The sequence below is a fragment of the Melanostigma gelatinosum genome (assembly GCF_949748355.1).
Source record: "Melanostigma gelatinosum genome assembly, chromosome: 2".
NCBI classification, from domain to species: domain Eukaryota; kingdom Metazoa; phylum Chordata; class Actinopteri; order Perciformes; family Zoarcidae; genus Melanostigma; species Melanostigma gelatinosum.
This window is the reverse complement of record NC_136635.1, coordinates 10,300,928-10,315,267: the sequence shown is the minus strand read 5'-3', so window position 1 is coordinate 10,315,267 and position 14,340 is coordinate 10,300,928. Positions and strand designations below refer to the sequence as shown.

The following is a 14,340-nucleotide window of genomic DNA, read 5'->3' as shown; positions in this document are numbered from 1 at the left end:
GACCAGAGTGAGAGCCAGCGCTACTGACTGACAGATCAACCAACGGTGCTGCAGCCTGAAAGTTCCAATTAAGAGTTCAATTCACGATATGGTGATCAATAGATGACACAAGTAATCTGATCAAAACTGAGATTGAAGATTTGGTGTGTAACAGTTATGTGTGCTGCTTCATCATTCCAGTCATGAAAGTTCAGTCATAATAACAATTTAAGACTATTTGTAATTGATTGCATTGAATGCTGCAGCCCGATTAACTCCAGCTTGCATATGTTGAGCCCAATATGGCATAGAAAACCGAAGGCCTTTTTGCATCTGTAGATTGTAAGTATATTTGTATTTATTTAGCATGTTATGATTCAAAAAAACAAATATGATTGGTGGGTGTGCACAGAAGATCGTGTTCTTCTACAGTAAGAGATTGCAAACTGGAATCCCTTTTCTTAATCATGCTACACTTTAAACAATTTGTTTAATTCATTCATTCTGCAGACCACATGGTCTGATATTCACACAGGTCCACAGTCTTATTGAATAAATAAGGAGAGAACCCCTCAAACAGCCAACAGCTGTAACCGTATCTGCAGGGGCTACTCTGGAGCAGTTGGATTAATTATAACTCCAACGGAGGAGGGGGCGCTCGTGCTCATGTGCACGTGTGTGTGCGCGCACATGTGGGAGTGAGAAATGGAGTGTGTGTACATGCATACACTTGTATGTTTGTGTGTATTTTATGGCATGAGACATAACAATGAGTGGAAGAGGAGGTGCCAAGGAGATTATAATAAACTCAAAGGAAGTGAGGAATGACAAAGGAACAGGGAGAAGTACAGAGAAAAAAACACAGACACATCTAAAGACATAGAGAGAGAATTAGGCTTGATTTGGTAAATAAACGGAGCAGAGGCACAGAGAGAGGAGAGAGACAACTCAAGGAATCTGCTTCAGCAAGGAATCCCCAGTTGTCCCCAGGTAATGACACCTGGAGACAACTGGGGATTGCAAAGTAAGATACAATCCATGCAAATTAGCACCGCTGGACCTTCATGTGAATAACAAGACATATCAGAAAAATGTAAATGTTCTACTAGGAGGGAAGCATTTAAAGAAATAATGAGTGAAGAAATGCTTCCCGTAATTGTTGGTTCAAACACATGCTTTATTATTTTGCTCTCATATCATAACCTAAAGCTGGATTAATGTGGGAGCAGATGTTAACATGTAACCTTTCATGATCTGGACCTGGAGAGAAAAGTTATCTTTGTGCTCACTATACTTATTTCATCAGCAGGAATTGTTGGTTGTAATGTAAAGTTGCCTTAATTGGCCCTGCAAGTTTTCAGAGAATATTGTTTCTGTGCATGAAGGCGTGTGTGTGTGCATGAAGGCGTGTGTGTGTGTGTGTGTGGTGGGAGGGGGGCATCAGGGAGTGGAGGGGCGGCAGAGCAAGGTAGAGCTACTTTTATGTACTTGTTGCGAGCCATTTCAGACCCGAGGGCATGTAAGCCTAAAATGTAAAGGGGCTGACAGTTGTCAGGCCGTAGGGGACGGAGGGGAGGGGAGGGGAGGTCAGAGAGGCTGAGGGGGAGGAGAATCCAGGGAGTCTCCTGGACAGTCTACTAGGGGGAGGACAAAGAGGGATGTAAAAGGGTGTGTGCAGCAGGTGGAAGAAAAAATGAGTTCAGTTTGTCAGAAGGTATGTAACCCATGCCAGCTGAGGGACAGACTTTGGACAAAGAGTGTATTTCTCAGTGTTTTTTAGAAGTACAGTATTTATTTTAATTGTATGTCTGATAGTGGTCACATGTCAGTATTTTTGCAATTAAAAGAAAAGGGAGAGAAGTGGAAAGGTAGAGCCACATGGATGTTTTTTTTTCTTTCTATCAACTCAGTCAGATGAGTTTGTTGTATTTCAGTCAACACTCTCTGTCTCCCTCATGAGAGCACCGAGGGTCAGAGTGACAGAGAAAGGGTAAGAATAGCACGAGCCTCGGCATTCAGTCGCTGGAACCAATACATTTGCTGTACACAAGTGTCCTACCTTTTTAAGTGTGGCAGTGTGCTCAACGACGGAGGCGGTGCATGTACAGTACACACCACACAGGAGGCTTGTTGGAGATTAGTTGTTTTTAATCTCAGGTGACACAGTGAAGGAAGTTTGAGGAGACTGATACTGAGGATATTGTAAATGGACAGGTAAAAGTGCTTCATGGATACATTTTTTTGTTGTTGAAAATAATAGACTGGTGTCCAAATGTACATTCAAACTGTTTTTGTCTTGAGACAGACTGATAACTGTGAACATATCCTTGCATAAGTAATACGACTTGTGTGATTTGATCCCATGAAGTTTCATTCTGCTTGCTGTTTAGCCTCGTTTTCTTAGTGATATGCTGCACAAATCAGCTCCTTGCTGAGTATGCACTGCTTTCTATGCTCCTGATGAGGGTAAACAAGACTCTTCATCCTGTCTGGAAACTACCCAAAGACTGTCCAAAGGTTTCCTGAAGTGAACGACTGTAAAGAAGAAGGTGCTTGGTGTCTGCCTCAGGAAAAACAAGAGGCAGCAGTATTTCACTACAGAGAGGCAGAACTTGGAGAATGATGACGGCTAATCAGTGAGAATATCGGGCAAAAACATCAGGTACTATATTGTGCCTGTGAAGAGCAACTTGTTTTAAAGTGGTGGGATGTCTGATATTGACAGTCAATTCTCTATAAATGCTTAATGTGCTTTATGAGAGAGAAGACTCTCTCCGCCATTAAACCTCTGCATGGTCTCCAACCAACCAGTGGTGTGGTACGGTTGAGCTCAACAGAAATGCAGCACTTTTTCTAAATGTATGCGTTACTTTGATATTTATTTTACTATCTCATGGCATAATCAGGTTTTATGTAATGTTTTTCAAGCGACAAGCAAAGAGATTATCATGTTATTTTGTTATGTAAGGCTGAAAACGGTCAGAACCTCAGTTCCTGGAGTTCTTTAAATAGCCCCGAGCCAGATACAATGAAAAGCGAAGGGAGCTGCAGCACATGGAGCTGGAATTGGAAACCTTTGCAAAGCTGAGCAACACCTGGTGAGCTGCATGAGGCAGCTGAGCGTCCTCTGCAGAACAGGAACAACTGCTGCCTCTGCTGGAGGGGTGTTTAGGTTTAAGGAGTTTGAAGAATTAAGGGACAAACATTACTGATCACACAGAGAGAGAGAGAGAGAGAGAGAGAGAGAGAGAGAGAGAGATCACACTGTCTGAAGGAATGGTGAGAATAATCCTTCGATCAAAAGTCCTTACGTTTAGATTATCTTTACTGTGAATACTGTTACCAAAGGTCCAGAATGAACATGTCTAAAGGGAGAGTTTAATTCACAAGGTATTTAAGTTTTATTTTTCAGCAGTACTTTATGTATGTTCCTCTTTTATGTCTCTACTGTTTTGAAATCACTTTTCCGTCATATCAAACATGTGGCTGAACCTGATCCAACTAAATTGGTTCATTGAAGTTGATTCAATTGATCTCGATCGACTCTTAATCTGCCCGACAAGAGCAACAACCACTTAGAAGCGAAAATAAATCAATGTTCTGCTTTCTTTTGCTGCTGAGCCTGGACTGGTGTATGTGCCGGCGGACGGGACAATGTGCAGAGTCTATTTGCATGAGAAGCTCACAACACTGTCAACACAACCTGCAGCAGCTGAATGCACACCACTCATTACAAGGAAGTTTTATTTTGGGATGGTGATGGATTGAATGAGCATTGATCCCACTAGCAACACTACACTAACACTCCTGAGCCTGTAGCTCAAAGTATGAAGCAACAGCGCCACCTGCTGACAGCCTGACACAGCGCATGGAAACACAGTTAACTCGTGAGACAAAAACACACTGGTACAGTGAACGGAAACGTCAAGATGAATGAGGAAATGTGATCTGGTGCTAGCTAGGAAATAAAAGTCTACAGTGAGCAGAAGATGGGTCATACGCGTGTCTCCTCTTTCCATCATTTTTAGTGTCACTGTCGGTGAATGTTGATCTTTTTAAAATGTACAAAATAAAATATTGTATGGATCTACGTAACCCCTTGAAACTTCCCTAATTAAAATCCACATTATATCAGTCATTGGGATATGACATGGAAACAAACTTCCACATTAACAAAAACTTCCCACAAATACAAACTATTCATTTCTCACTTTATTTACCTTTACATAGAAGTATAATAACTTAGCAAACACAAAAATAAAAATAAAAAATCTTTCATACATCATTTAGGTCATATTATTATTGACATGGATCCATCATTAACACACAAGCTTTCAGTGTTTACTTTAGAGTGAGTGGTGAGGAGACATGAATTCTTTCTATGTAATTGGAATGGCGGGGTTTGGTAATATCACCAACGCTCTTTCACACAAGAACCACAACACAAGTCTGGACATGAGATGTTTCAAGGCATCATATTAAAACAACATTTCACTTTGAAATGAAGATGAAAATGAAAATCTGTTGTGAGTTAAGAATCACTGGCCTTTTTGGGGAAAATAACAAGAAGTAAAATAGAAAACGAAGAACATGAAAACGTTCCATCATGAACCCGGATAACAGAACAGCGCTCAGGTGTTGCTGCCGTGCAGTCCACACTTATACACATACGACCAGCACGTGATTACTGTTGTACACAGACAACATTATAGGCTTTCATTTGGCCAACTAGCAATGATCAATGTTGTATTCATTCATCTCGTTGAAGTATCATAAAGAGTAATTCAGATTTCTGTAACAGGCCGCATGTGCATCGCTGCCTTCAAACTGTGAATGAAGAGTTAACATTCACAATAATTTAATTACGGTCAAAAACATAAAAATAAAATAAATCTAGCACAAGCCTTCAGAGAAATGCACTCAGGTTTGCCATCTTGTCATTGTTCAGTCGAATGGGCAAAGAAAAAACTAGTCTTCCTAGTTAAATAATGTATTAATAATATACCATTTTTGCAATAATTAGATAATAATAATAAGTAGTAATGTTGCTTTTTTTTAAAAACTTTTTACACCATTTATAGATTTGACCAAGACCGTTGACTGGGATTACAAGACAAGATAAAAGACCACGTCTGATTTCGATGACTTGTCTTCTGCGCCCGTCCTCCCCGAGAGCAGCAGAACATCAGAAGAGAGGCTGTTGAGCAGACCTCAAGCCACTCTCCCAAGTAACTGTGCACATTCTATCCTGTTTGACACATAGAGGGCGATGGAGGTTTGGCAGTTTCTGGGCAAAGCAAGTCAAAATAATAATTGAATCTAAACATATCCCACTGAAATATGTTGAACTGAGACCAAATAATGTTGTTTTTAGATGTGTAGCAGCTCGGCTGTGACTCACAGGATCACTAATATTTTCCATGGCATACATTAATTTATGTCCTCATCGTGTTCAGTCCTGTTTTACAACACAAACAGCGGCTTCCTTTGGCTTCTTTAAACTAAAAAAGAGACTGTAAAAAGGCTCTGCATGTCAGCTTCAAGTTTTAAAAATCAATATTACGTCGATACAAATACATATTTAGCAGTTTTGTACACGACACTGAAGTGTTTGTTAAGAAAATCATGACACGACAAAGAATGAAAGTCATCCGCACTAAAACTATGGTAGTGACAGTGGTTTAAAAAAAATGACATGTAGGCTATGAGCTTCCTGTGCATCATCATCATTTATCCTTTTCACTCTCATTCAGACCTTCGCAGTGTTGAATTAGATATTTTAAAAATAAAGCATCTCTATGAACTCTCCATCCATGTTTCAGTTCTTAGGTCTTCGCTGTGGATTCCACCGTGTGTCTCATGTCCAAATGGCTCTTCATGTCATTTCAGCAGTGAGAAAACACTTGCAGCATTTAAGGAATCCCCTTTAATGTTCTCAGTGGTTTTACATTCCCCTCCTCCTCTAGTGTTCGTCTGTAGTCCTGTAGAAAGCTCTGCTTTCTTTCAGCTTGTTTCCATCTTACGTCTTCTTCCCAGGCACTGACCTCCCGTCTCGATATCCTCCTCATCCACTCGTCTTTACCCCCGGTCCTCTCAGCGAAGGGCTCGTTTCTGCTCATCTTGTAGAAACGCCTGTTTCTCCATCAGCTTTCTGAACAGTCCTTGCCTGTTGCCTAGCAGCTCCGTGTGCTGGCCACACTCAGCAATACGCTGCTGGTCCAGCACAGCCACGGCGTTCGCATTCTGGATGGTGGACAGACGGTGAGCGATGATCACGACTGTCCTCCCTGTTGATTGGGTGGAGTGGGGCAATAAGAAGTCAAGAGAAACAAAGAGTGGCATCGGTGCACCAGTATTAAAGCTTTATCCTGAAATGAAGACAGAGACGTGTACCTTCCATCAGACGCTCCAAGGCCTCCTGGACCAGGAACTCATTCTCAGCATCCAGCGCACTAATGACAGAAGGTTATTGAGGGTTTTCTTCAACAATATGAAAGCCAAAAGGATAAACACAGTGAAGGTATTGTAAGTAAAGCTGTTTTGTGAGCTGATTTCAACAACAACTCTTTCGTCTCAGTCTTTCTCACCTGGTCGCCTCGTCTAACAGCAGGATCTTAGGATCCTGTGGAGAGAGAACACAAGTAGTGTTACACAAACTACATCAGCTTTCACAGAAATAAGGAAAGATGAGACTGAAGTGTAGATCCAGGTCAACAGTCTGTAACTTAATGACAGGAAAAGCCAGTCCCGGTTAACAGATCCCAAATGTTATGTGTGGATAAACTGTAAAATGACCATGTTGCTGCACTCACCTTGAGCAGAGCTCTGGCTATCGCTATCCTCTGCTTCTGACCACCTGAGGAACAAACACACCAGTTAACCATGTACAGCCTATACGTCCAAATACACCCAAGTCTCTCCTGTAGGCACGGAGCCACGAGAGTTAACGGAGTTGTTACTTGGCACAGTATAAAAACACGCTAAATACAAAATACTTCTTTGGAAACAGCATGCGGTGTTGTCTCTCAAAACCGCAATCGAGACCGAAAGTAAATGTCTTGAATGTTGTTACTTAAATGGAATAACATATATTTATATGAGAGTGATTACCAGATGAAAATGTGCCACGGCTCATATAAAACGAATATCACCCTCAGTATCATCAACCCTGCTGACTGCTTTCTTGCTTCCACAGTGAAGTAGATGTTGTGATTGTGACCCAGCCCGTCTGTTCCTCACCTGACAGCAGCACTCCTTTCTCCCCCACCATAGTGTCAAAGCCCTGAGGAAAAGCCTGGACGAAATTAAAGGCGTTGGCCACTCTGGCTGCTCTGTAGATGTCCTCTGTGGTTACAGCGTCTGGGTCCACTGCGCCGTATGCTATATTATCTCTTATAGAGCAAGAAAACAGCACTGGCTCCTGGGAGAGAGGTGGGAAGACAATATTGATTGTCTGCTCAGGACTTTGTGCGTGCTACGGGATCTGCCGTACAGGACCGTAAACAAGGGAAAGATGAACTCGTTACCTGGCTGACCGTTCCTATGTGACTCCTGAGCCAATAGGGATTCAGATCTCTGATGTCATGACCATCTATAGTGATGATACCTGCAGAAAGGAGTTCTTAGAGGTAAGACAGCCATCTGACAGAGGCTCGTACTCTTAAGGTTGTGCCCGATTAAGTGTTAGACAGAACACGCTCGCTCTCACCAGCTTCGGGATCGTACAGCCTGAGCAGCAGAGAGACCAGGGTGGACTTCCCAGAGCCACTAGGTCCCACCACAGCCATGATGGTACCAGCTGGGACCAGCAGACTGAGGTTCTGGAAAATAAGAGCGTCGCTACGGGTCGGATAGGCAAAGGAGACATCACAGAACTCCAACCGGCCCTTCAGCTGGTCTGGAGGAAGCACGAGTCCTTCTGGTGGGGGGGTGGGGTTAGGGGGGATATTTCAAAAATTGGTACTCAATGAAGTAGTGAGGTAGTAGTCTACTATCTGTACTACTGACCATTTAGAGGAAACTCAGGCTCTCTGTCCAGCAGCTCCCACAGTCTGGCTCCTGCTCCAAACCCCTTCATCAGCTCAGAGTAGAATGAACTCAGACCTACACGTCAAGCAGAAAAACACAGAGAGTTAAGCCATCTGGGACACACACACACACACACACGGAAAGAGCACATGTATGTGTGTATATTACCTGCAATGCTGATGCCCACCCAGAAGGTGTACATGAGGAACGACGAGAGCTCTCCCACCGTCATGTGCTGGCAGGCCATCAAGAGGCCTCCTTTGTACAGCACTGCCAGGATCATGATGTTCCCACTGAGACCAGTCTGAAACACACACCCTGGGTTATTGGATTACCACAACATCTGGCCTCACTGCTACTGCCTGACACTGAACTGATTACAGCCCATTTGAGAACCTGCTCTTGACATCTGGACGACAGTTCATCGAGCATAGAGTGTATTATTTACTTGATAACATTTTAAATAGAGAGAAACTGCCTGGTTGGAGATGCAGGGAGAATTACACAAATAGCTTATTTTTCACCTACAGACTGAGATGCCCTTCCTGATCAATACTTCCTCATAACAACAAACTAAAAACATATACTACACAATAAAATGATACTTTCTCATACAGTATATGCTGTTATTCAATTCCCTGGTCGTTTTAAAGGCTGTAGTTTGTAGTTCTGATGAATTGCACCATATTATATTTCAACTTAACGTATGAAAAATACACACAGAAGTTCAAGTGTTAAAGATATGAAAAGAAAAGACTTGTTTAAGAGCTGTAATCCAAGTTGTTTCAACACTGTCGCCGCCTTTTCGAGCGCACAGATGGGGTAATGTATTCTCGGAACACTTTTTTTCGGTGAAACATCCGTCATAGCGATGTCAGGTGCTGTGGTGTTGTGACAAAACAGGGCAAAAAAGCAGAAGCTGCTGTGCAATGTTTGGTCTCCTAACTGTGGATGTGGTTTGCTTCACCGACGGGACGGGGACACACACACACACACACACACACACACTTACCACTCCAAAGAAGACAGCTCGTAGTGCAGCCTCCTTCCTGGCCAGGCTGAGGACCAGGTCTGTCTTCTGTGTGTACGTGTTGACTTCTGACAGCTCTTTACCGAAAGCCCTGACTGTCCGCATGTTGCTGATACGCTCCTCTGCCAACTACACACATGCAAACCGTTTGATTACAACTTCATCTATTGTAAATCAGATCGTCAACATAACAAATGAACTCTATCTGACACATTGTATTAAGCTGTCACAGGCAGTGCAGCGTTTGTCAGATAAACATACAGTTTGCTTCACTAACCAATAATATAAACTGCCATCTTCAGTATTGAGCTTCACTAAAATCATATAAAAGCCAAAGACACTGAGTTTATTCACATATTAAATTTGCAATCATGTTTCATCACAGCTTCCTCGTGTTAATAACCACACCCTCAAACAATGTCTTATTAATTCCCGCTGATGATCGTCTGGCATCTTACCAGCAACAACATGATTATGAACCAAATAAATATAAAAAAGTATCACACAACGTTCAAAGCGTTTGACTTGTGTCGGGGCCTGAGGGGCAGGGTAGTGGCTGCCATCTACATTCCAGCCAGAAGGCTCCACCCACTCCTTCAGGAGAGCATCGAGTGCAGGTGTGTCATCAGGGAGGGGAACAAAAGGCCAGGAGGGAGACGGAGCAGAATGTTTTGTGTTTATTGAGGTTTGTTTCATTAAAAACCTGTAGAACTGACTCTGCCTGTGATTCCTGCGCTGCCACTAATTTCTGTCCTCCGTACCTTCCCGTTGCACTTGTTTATCTGTGTGTTTCTGTGCGCTGTACCTGTGTGGCTTGAGCGAGTGCGTCCTGTGTGCATTTGGAGATGGAGCGAAGGTATCGGCCATAGACTACAGCCAGACCGGCCACAGGAGGAACAATCAGCAGCACAAAGCTCGCAAGACTGGGAGAGACGTAGAACTATAAGAGCAGAGAGAGAAGGGAAAAAACAGCAGTTAATGGAAATAAAATGGTAGCTAGCGAGGGAGGGAGACAAAAGAATGTTGACACCACACGACAGTAATGACTTCCATTCACTTGTACGTTCATTACACCCGTAAATCATTTCACTTCCTTGTAAAGGACAGATTGGTTGTCTTGAGCATGAATTATGTTTTATAATTTTCTGAGAAAATACAGTGGGAAGGAAGTTAAAGGTCAACAAATCTCTGCTCCATGAAATACATTGGACAAAAGGTTGCGAGTGGTGACAGAATGCAGTCAGATGAGTGTCATTTAGATTAACAGCTGTGATCCTCGCCACACACACACTGCTTTGTGCTCTGGGTGCGGAAGTCGTTCAACAGAATCTACTCTTTATGAATACCGTAAACCTGTTCGCCAAACAGCAGGTCACATCCCAGCTCACAACAGAATGGAAAGAGCAAACAAAGGATGACAAGGAAATCCAAACTACTTCCTTGAACTGAATCGCCCCACCCACCCACACCCACACACACTTACTGGTGCTATTAAAAGTCAGACTGACTGTGAGCGTTTGCAATAATTGTGACACAGCTAAGAGTATTTCATTCATAAATGCATCATGAAGGAAACCTGTTGAATCCTCATGCAAACCGGTCTGAGGGACGGACTCACCATCATGCTGACACCAGCAGCTGCCTGGGCGACGGCTCTCAGTCCATCCGACAGGTTGTCGGTGATGGAGCGGCCCACCACGGCCGTGTCAGCAGAGAGGCGGTTGATGAGCTCGCCGGTCCTATTCCTGTCAAAAAATGCCACTTCCTGTGTGAGGATGGAGGAGAAGAGGGAGGCTCGGAGATTACGGACAATCTGTTGGCCTGAAGAGAGAAGAGACTTAAGAAAGAGAAAAGAGACCGTTGCAATGACACTTTCAGTTCATCATCACAAAACGAATAAATTCCATCTTTTGCAAGTCTTTGAAAAATAATTGTGTTGTTGGTTACAGCTTGACAAATCTGGATAGTTGCACATATTTAATACAATTTTTGAACACATTACTTTCGGCTTTGTTAACTTGTGATGGGCATCTGTCATTATATTTTTCATTTTGTACACGATAAAAAGAGTGAGATGAGAAGAGCGATAGAGCCGGCAGGCAGTTAGCCTAGTTTATCTCAAAGACACGGAGACAGACTTTGTCCAAAGTTCAACAACAGACCCAAGATCTCTACGGCTCACTTCCTAATTAACATCCTGTGATTTTGATCTGTACACAAACATAGATGTTGTCTCAGAGGTGCTGCTAGGTGAAGAGCCAGGCGAGCGGTTTCCCCTGACTCCAGTTTTTTTATGCTAAGCTAAACAAACCATCTCTTGGCTCTGGCTTCATATCTTACACAGAAACAAGAGTGGTATTGATATTATCATCCAACTCTCTGGAACATGTTCCCCAGTTTTTCTGAATATTTAGTACTAAAATACAAGACTGTGTGTACAGTGCAGTGATCTTTTCTGTGCATATGATGCCTGTGTGGCTTCATCTCACCTGAGGTCTGCATGAGGTAGACTCTGGCAGCGTTGGCTGCCCCCCCACACAGGAACACTCCCGTCAGCATGATACATAATGATGTCAGGGAGGCTGTCATTGTCTCCGTGTCTGTTCCTGTGGCGTAAATGGTGTCAATCACTTTACCCAGCAGGAAGGGAGCCGACATGGTGACTCCACTGGAGACAGTCAGGAAGCCCAGAGCAGCTAATGTGGAAACAGGAACAGAAAAACAGAAAACAGAAATTTAAACAAATGATTGTGGAAAGCGAAAACCCAGGGCTACAATTTATGAAAGGAAGTTTTAGCATCATATTTTCAAGAGGTTATGAAAGACAAAGTACTTTAAAATAGCCATAAACAATGCAACCCAGTTAAGACACAAATGGGAGGGAGGCTTATAGTGACTGTTGTGACTGATAAGAAAAACTAAGAAAACATGGCTGCATGCATCCCAGTGTCAAAAGTACAAAGTCTACATGTCTCTTACATTTTTACTTTTATCGAACACTGCAGTGATTTATAACTTCGTTATACAATATGAAACAACTGCTCATAAACATGAGACTGCTGGAACAAGCAGAAATAATCCAGTGTCCTGTTTCCTGATGCTGCAGAAGGTTCTCTCCAATAATGAGGCGAGATGCAAGAAAATGGAACAATTGAAGGAAAAGTATCCGCAGACTAGATTAAAGTTCCAAAATATTTATTGGACTGGCTACAGTATGTGTAACATTTAAACCCATTTATTATTTTTCCTACAATGGAAAAAACATAATTTAACGTTTTGAGACCTTTTGTGATCATCTTATCAGGGATGCATCTAAAGCGGAGGTCTTCAACAGGGGGTCCGCGGAGGTACTGCAGGGGGTCCGCAAAATTTTTGGTTGATGCGAAAAAAAACCCCTAAAAAACTAAAAAATCTCGAAACATGAATCTGGCCATTATTTTAACAGTTCAGTATTGTATGAAAGATAACAGGTATCTTTATGCATGGCAGTGGCACTAATAGGCCATCACTCATTTTTCGTTTCCACGTTTAAAATGAACACATCAACTTGAATAGCGTGTATGCATGATTATCATGCAATTGACAGACAATGTTGATATTGGCATTGGTATCAGCTGACGATGTATGTTTATGAATGGCAGTGGCACAGCCTCCCTACTCACTGTACCTTGCACATGTTTAAAATAAAAACATGAATATATGAACCTGTATTATTTGAATAGCTTAGTAATGAATGCACAATAAAGAGGTATACACGGTACTAGGCCCATTTAATATAAAACACAATTTCATACAATATATATAGTCGGGGGTCCCTGCTCCATCTCCCTATCAGTTTGGGGGTCCTTGGCCTGAAAAACGTTGAAGACCCTTGATCTAAAGGCAAAAGACCTTAATGGAGATGTGCTGTGGATGGACAGACCTTATTTTCTCATGGATATGGTGGGACAGGTACAGGGGCTCTGTATATATACACTATATATATATAGTTTACCTGCCAGTCTCCATCTCTCCGGTTGAGCGAGTCGCCAAATCCTTTTAACATCATCCAGGGGGACCGTGCTCGGTGTTTGGCCGCTCTCCGTGTCCGCCTGGGTCTTCACTGATCCGGCTGGTGTAGGTGTAGAGGCGGCTGACGAGGTGGCAAAGGCAACAGGTGTGTATGTGAGTGTCCGTGCTCGGCCCGTCGGCGTGTGTGAACAGAGTACGGAGAGACCTCTGAGTGGACCGCAGGGCGAGACAGACACGAGGGGCCCGGAAGAGGACAGAAGGAAGCCGGGTGTCGGATGGCCCGATGATGACTTGACCCTCCGGAGGGCGGCTGAGAGAGTCAGGCGGTGCTCCAGACACAACATCCTCGGCTGTGTTGGCTCGAGCTTGGACACGTGCACACCGTGTGAGCACCTCGACAAGCGAACTAAGAGCCGCATCATCCAAGTTAAATTGTTGACACTAGCTCAACAAAAAAGTCAAAGGAATACAAGTATCGTCCTCGGTGGTCAGTAAGATTCAGTCACGTTAAAGTGTGAACTGAACATTGTAGCCCTTCAACCGGTGGGTCAACACACCGTATCCATCGTGGAGCAGCTGTGCAGCTTCTTGCCGCTACATTGTTGAGTTTAGACCGTTAATATCGGTTTTATCTGCGAGTGACAGCCGCCTTCGCCCAGTTTATCTCTTATCACTGAACAGCTAACAACAACACCCTGTCTGTCACTGTCATCTGTCGCTGGATATTTGGTTGGCAGAAGGGTGAAGTGGAAACATAAGCTCCCCGAAGACCGACTGACACCAAATCCGCTCTGACGATTCCACCGTTTCACTCTCTGGAAAGAGTGAAAAAGCGTAAAAACAAGAAAGGTGACCCTGGTTTGGTTCCCATGTAACGTTACACACGATTCCTCCTCTCCACGGGAGGATTCAATGGCTGACGATGTAAGCAAACTTTCCCCAGGCATGACCAAACAACCCCAGATCGTCATTACGAAGCCAGAAGATGTCTTTACCGGATGAGTTGCGAAAGGTTATAAAACTTTGTCCCAAAAGAAAAAAAAGTATAATAATGTTTGTATTTAGTGCATACAGACACAAGAACAGGATGACATCGGATATTAGCTAAATTATTATTTTTAATAAAATTAATTCTCGACAAACTGCATTTTCATTTATTTTGAAATCAACTGCAATCATAATGATCGGACAAACCACAGATAAAAACCTCCATTATATATATATGAACTTCTACCAGGGGTCTGGTCTGCGGGGAGTGAAGGTTGAATACGAAAAGAAGAAGGCCGATACAT

At 43.0% G+C, this 14,340-nt stretch overlaps 1 protein-coding gene across 1 annotated transcript; it reads right to left on the bottom strand.

Moving 5' to 3' along the window:
* Positions 1 to 6,072: 6,072 nt before the first annotated feature.
* On the bottom strand, positions 6,073 to 13,938 carry abcb10 (ATP-binding cassette, sub-family B (MDR/TAP), member 10; the record flags this gene model as incomplete). Its single annotated transcript, XM_079292498.1, has 14 exons — positions 13,032 to 13,938; positions 11,527 to 11,733; positions 10,656 to 10,858; positions 9,843 to 9,977; positions 9,020 to 9,166; positions 8,176 to 8,311; positions 7,987 to 8,082; positions 7,688 to 7,897; positions 7,506 to 7,585; positions 7,219 to 7,399; positions 6,792 to 6,835; positions 6,567 to 6,601; positions 6,373 to 6,431; positions 6,073 to 6,266 (listed from the first exon to the last, which is right to left on the bottom strand). Exons 1-14 carry the CDS (start codon positions 13,468 to 13,470, stop codon positions 6,073 to 6,075), a joined length of 2,166 nt encoding a protein of 721 aa, XP_079148624.1. The 5' UTR covers positions 13,471 to 13,938.
* Positions 13,939 to 14,340: the final 402 nt, after the last annotated feature.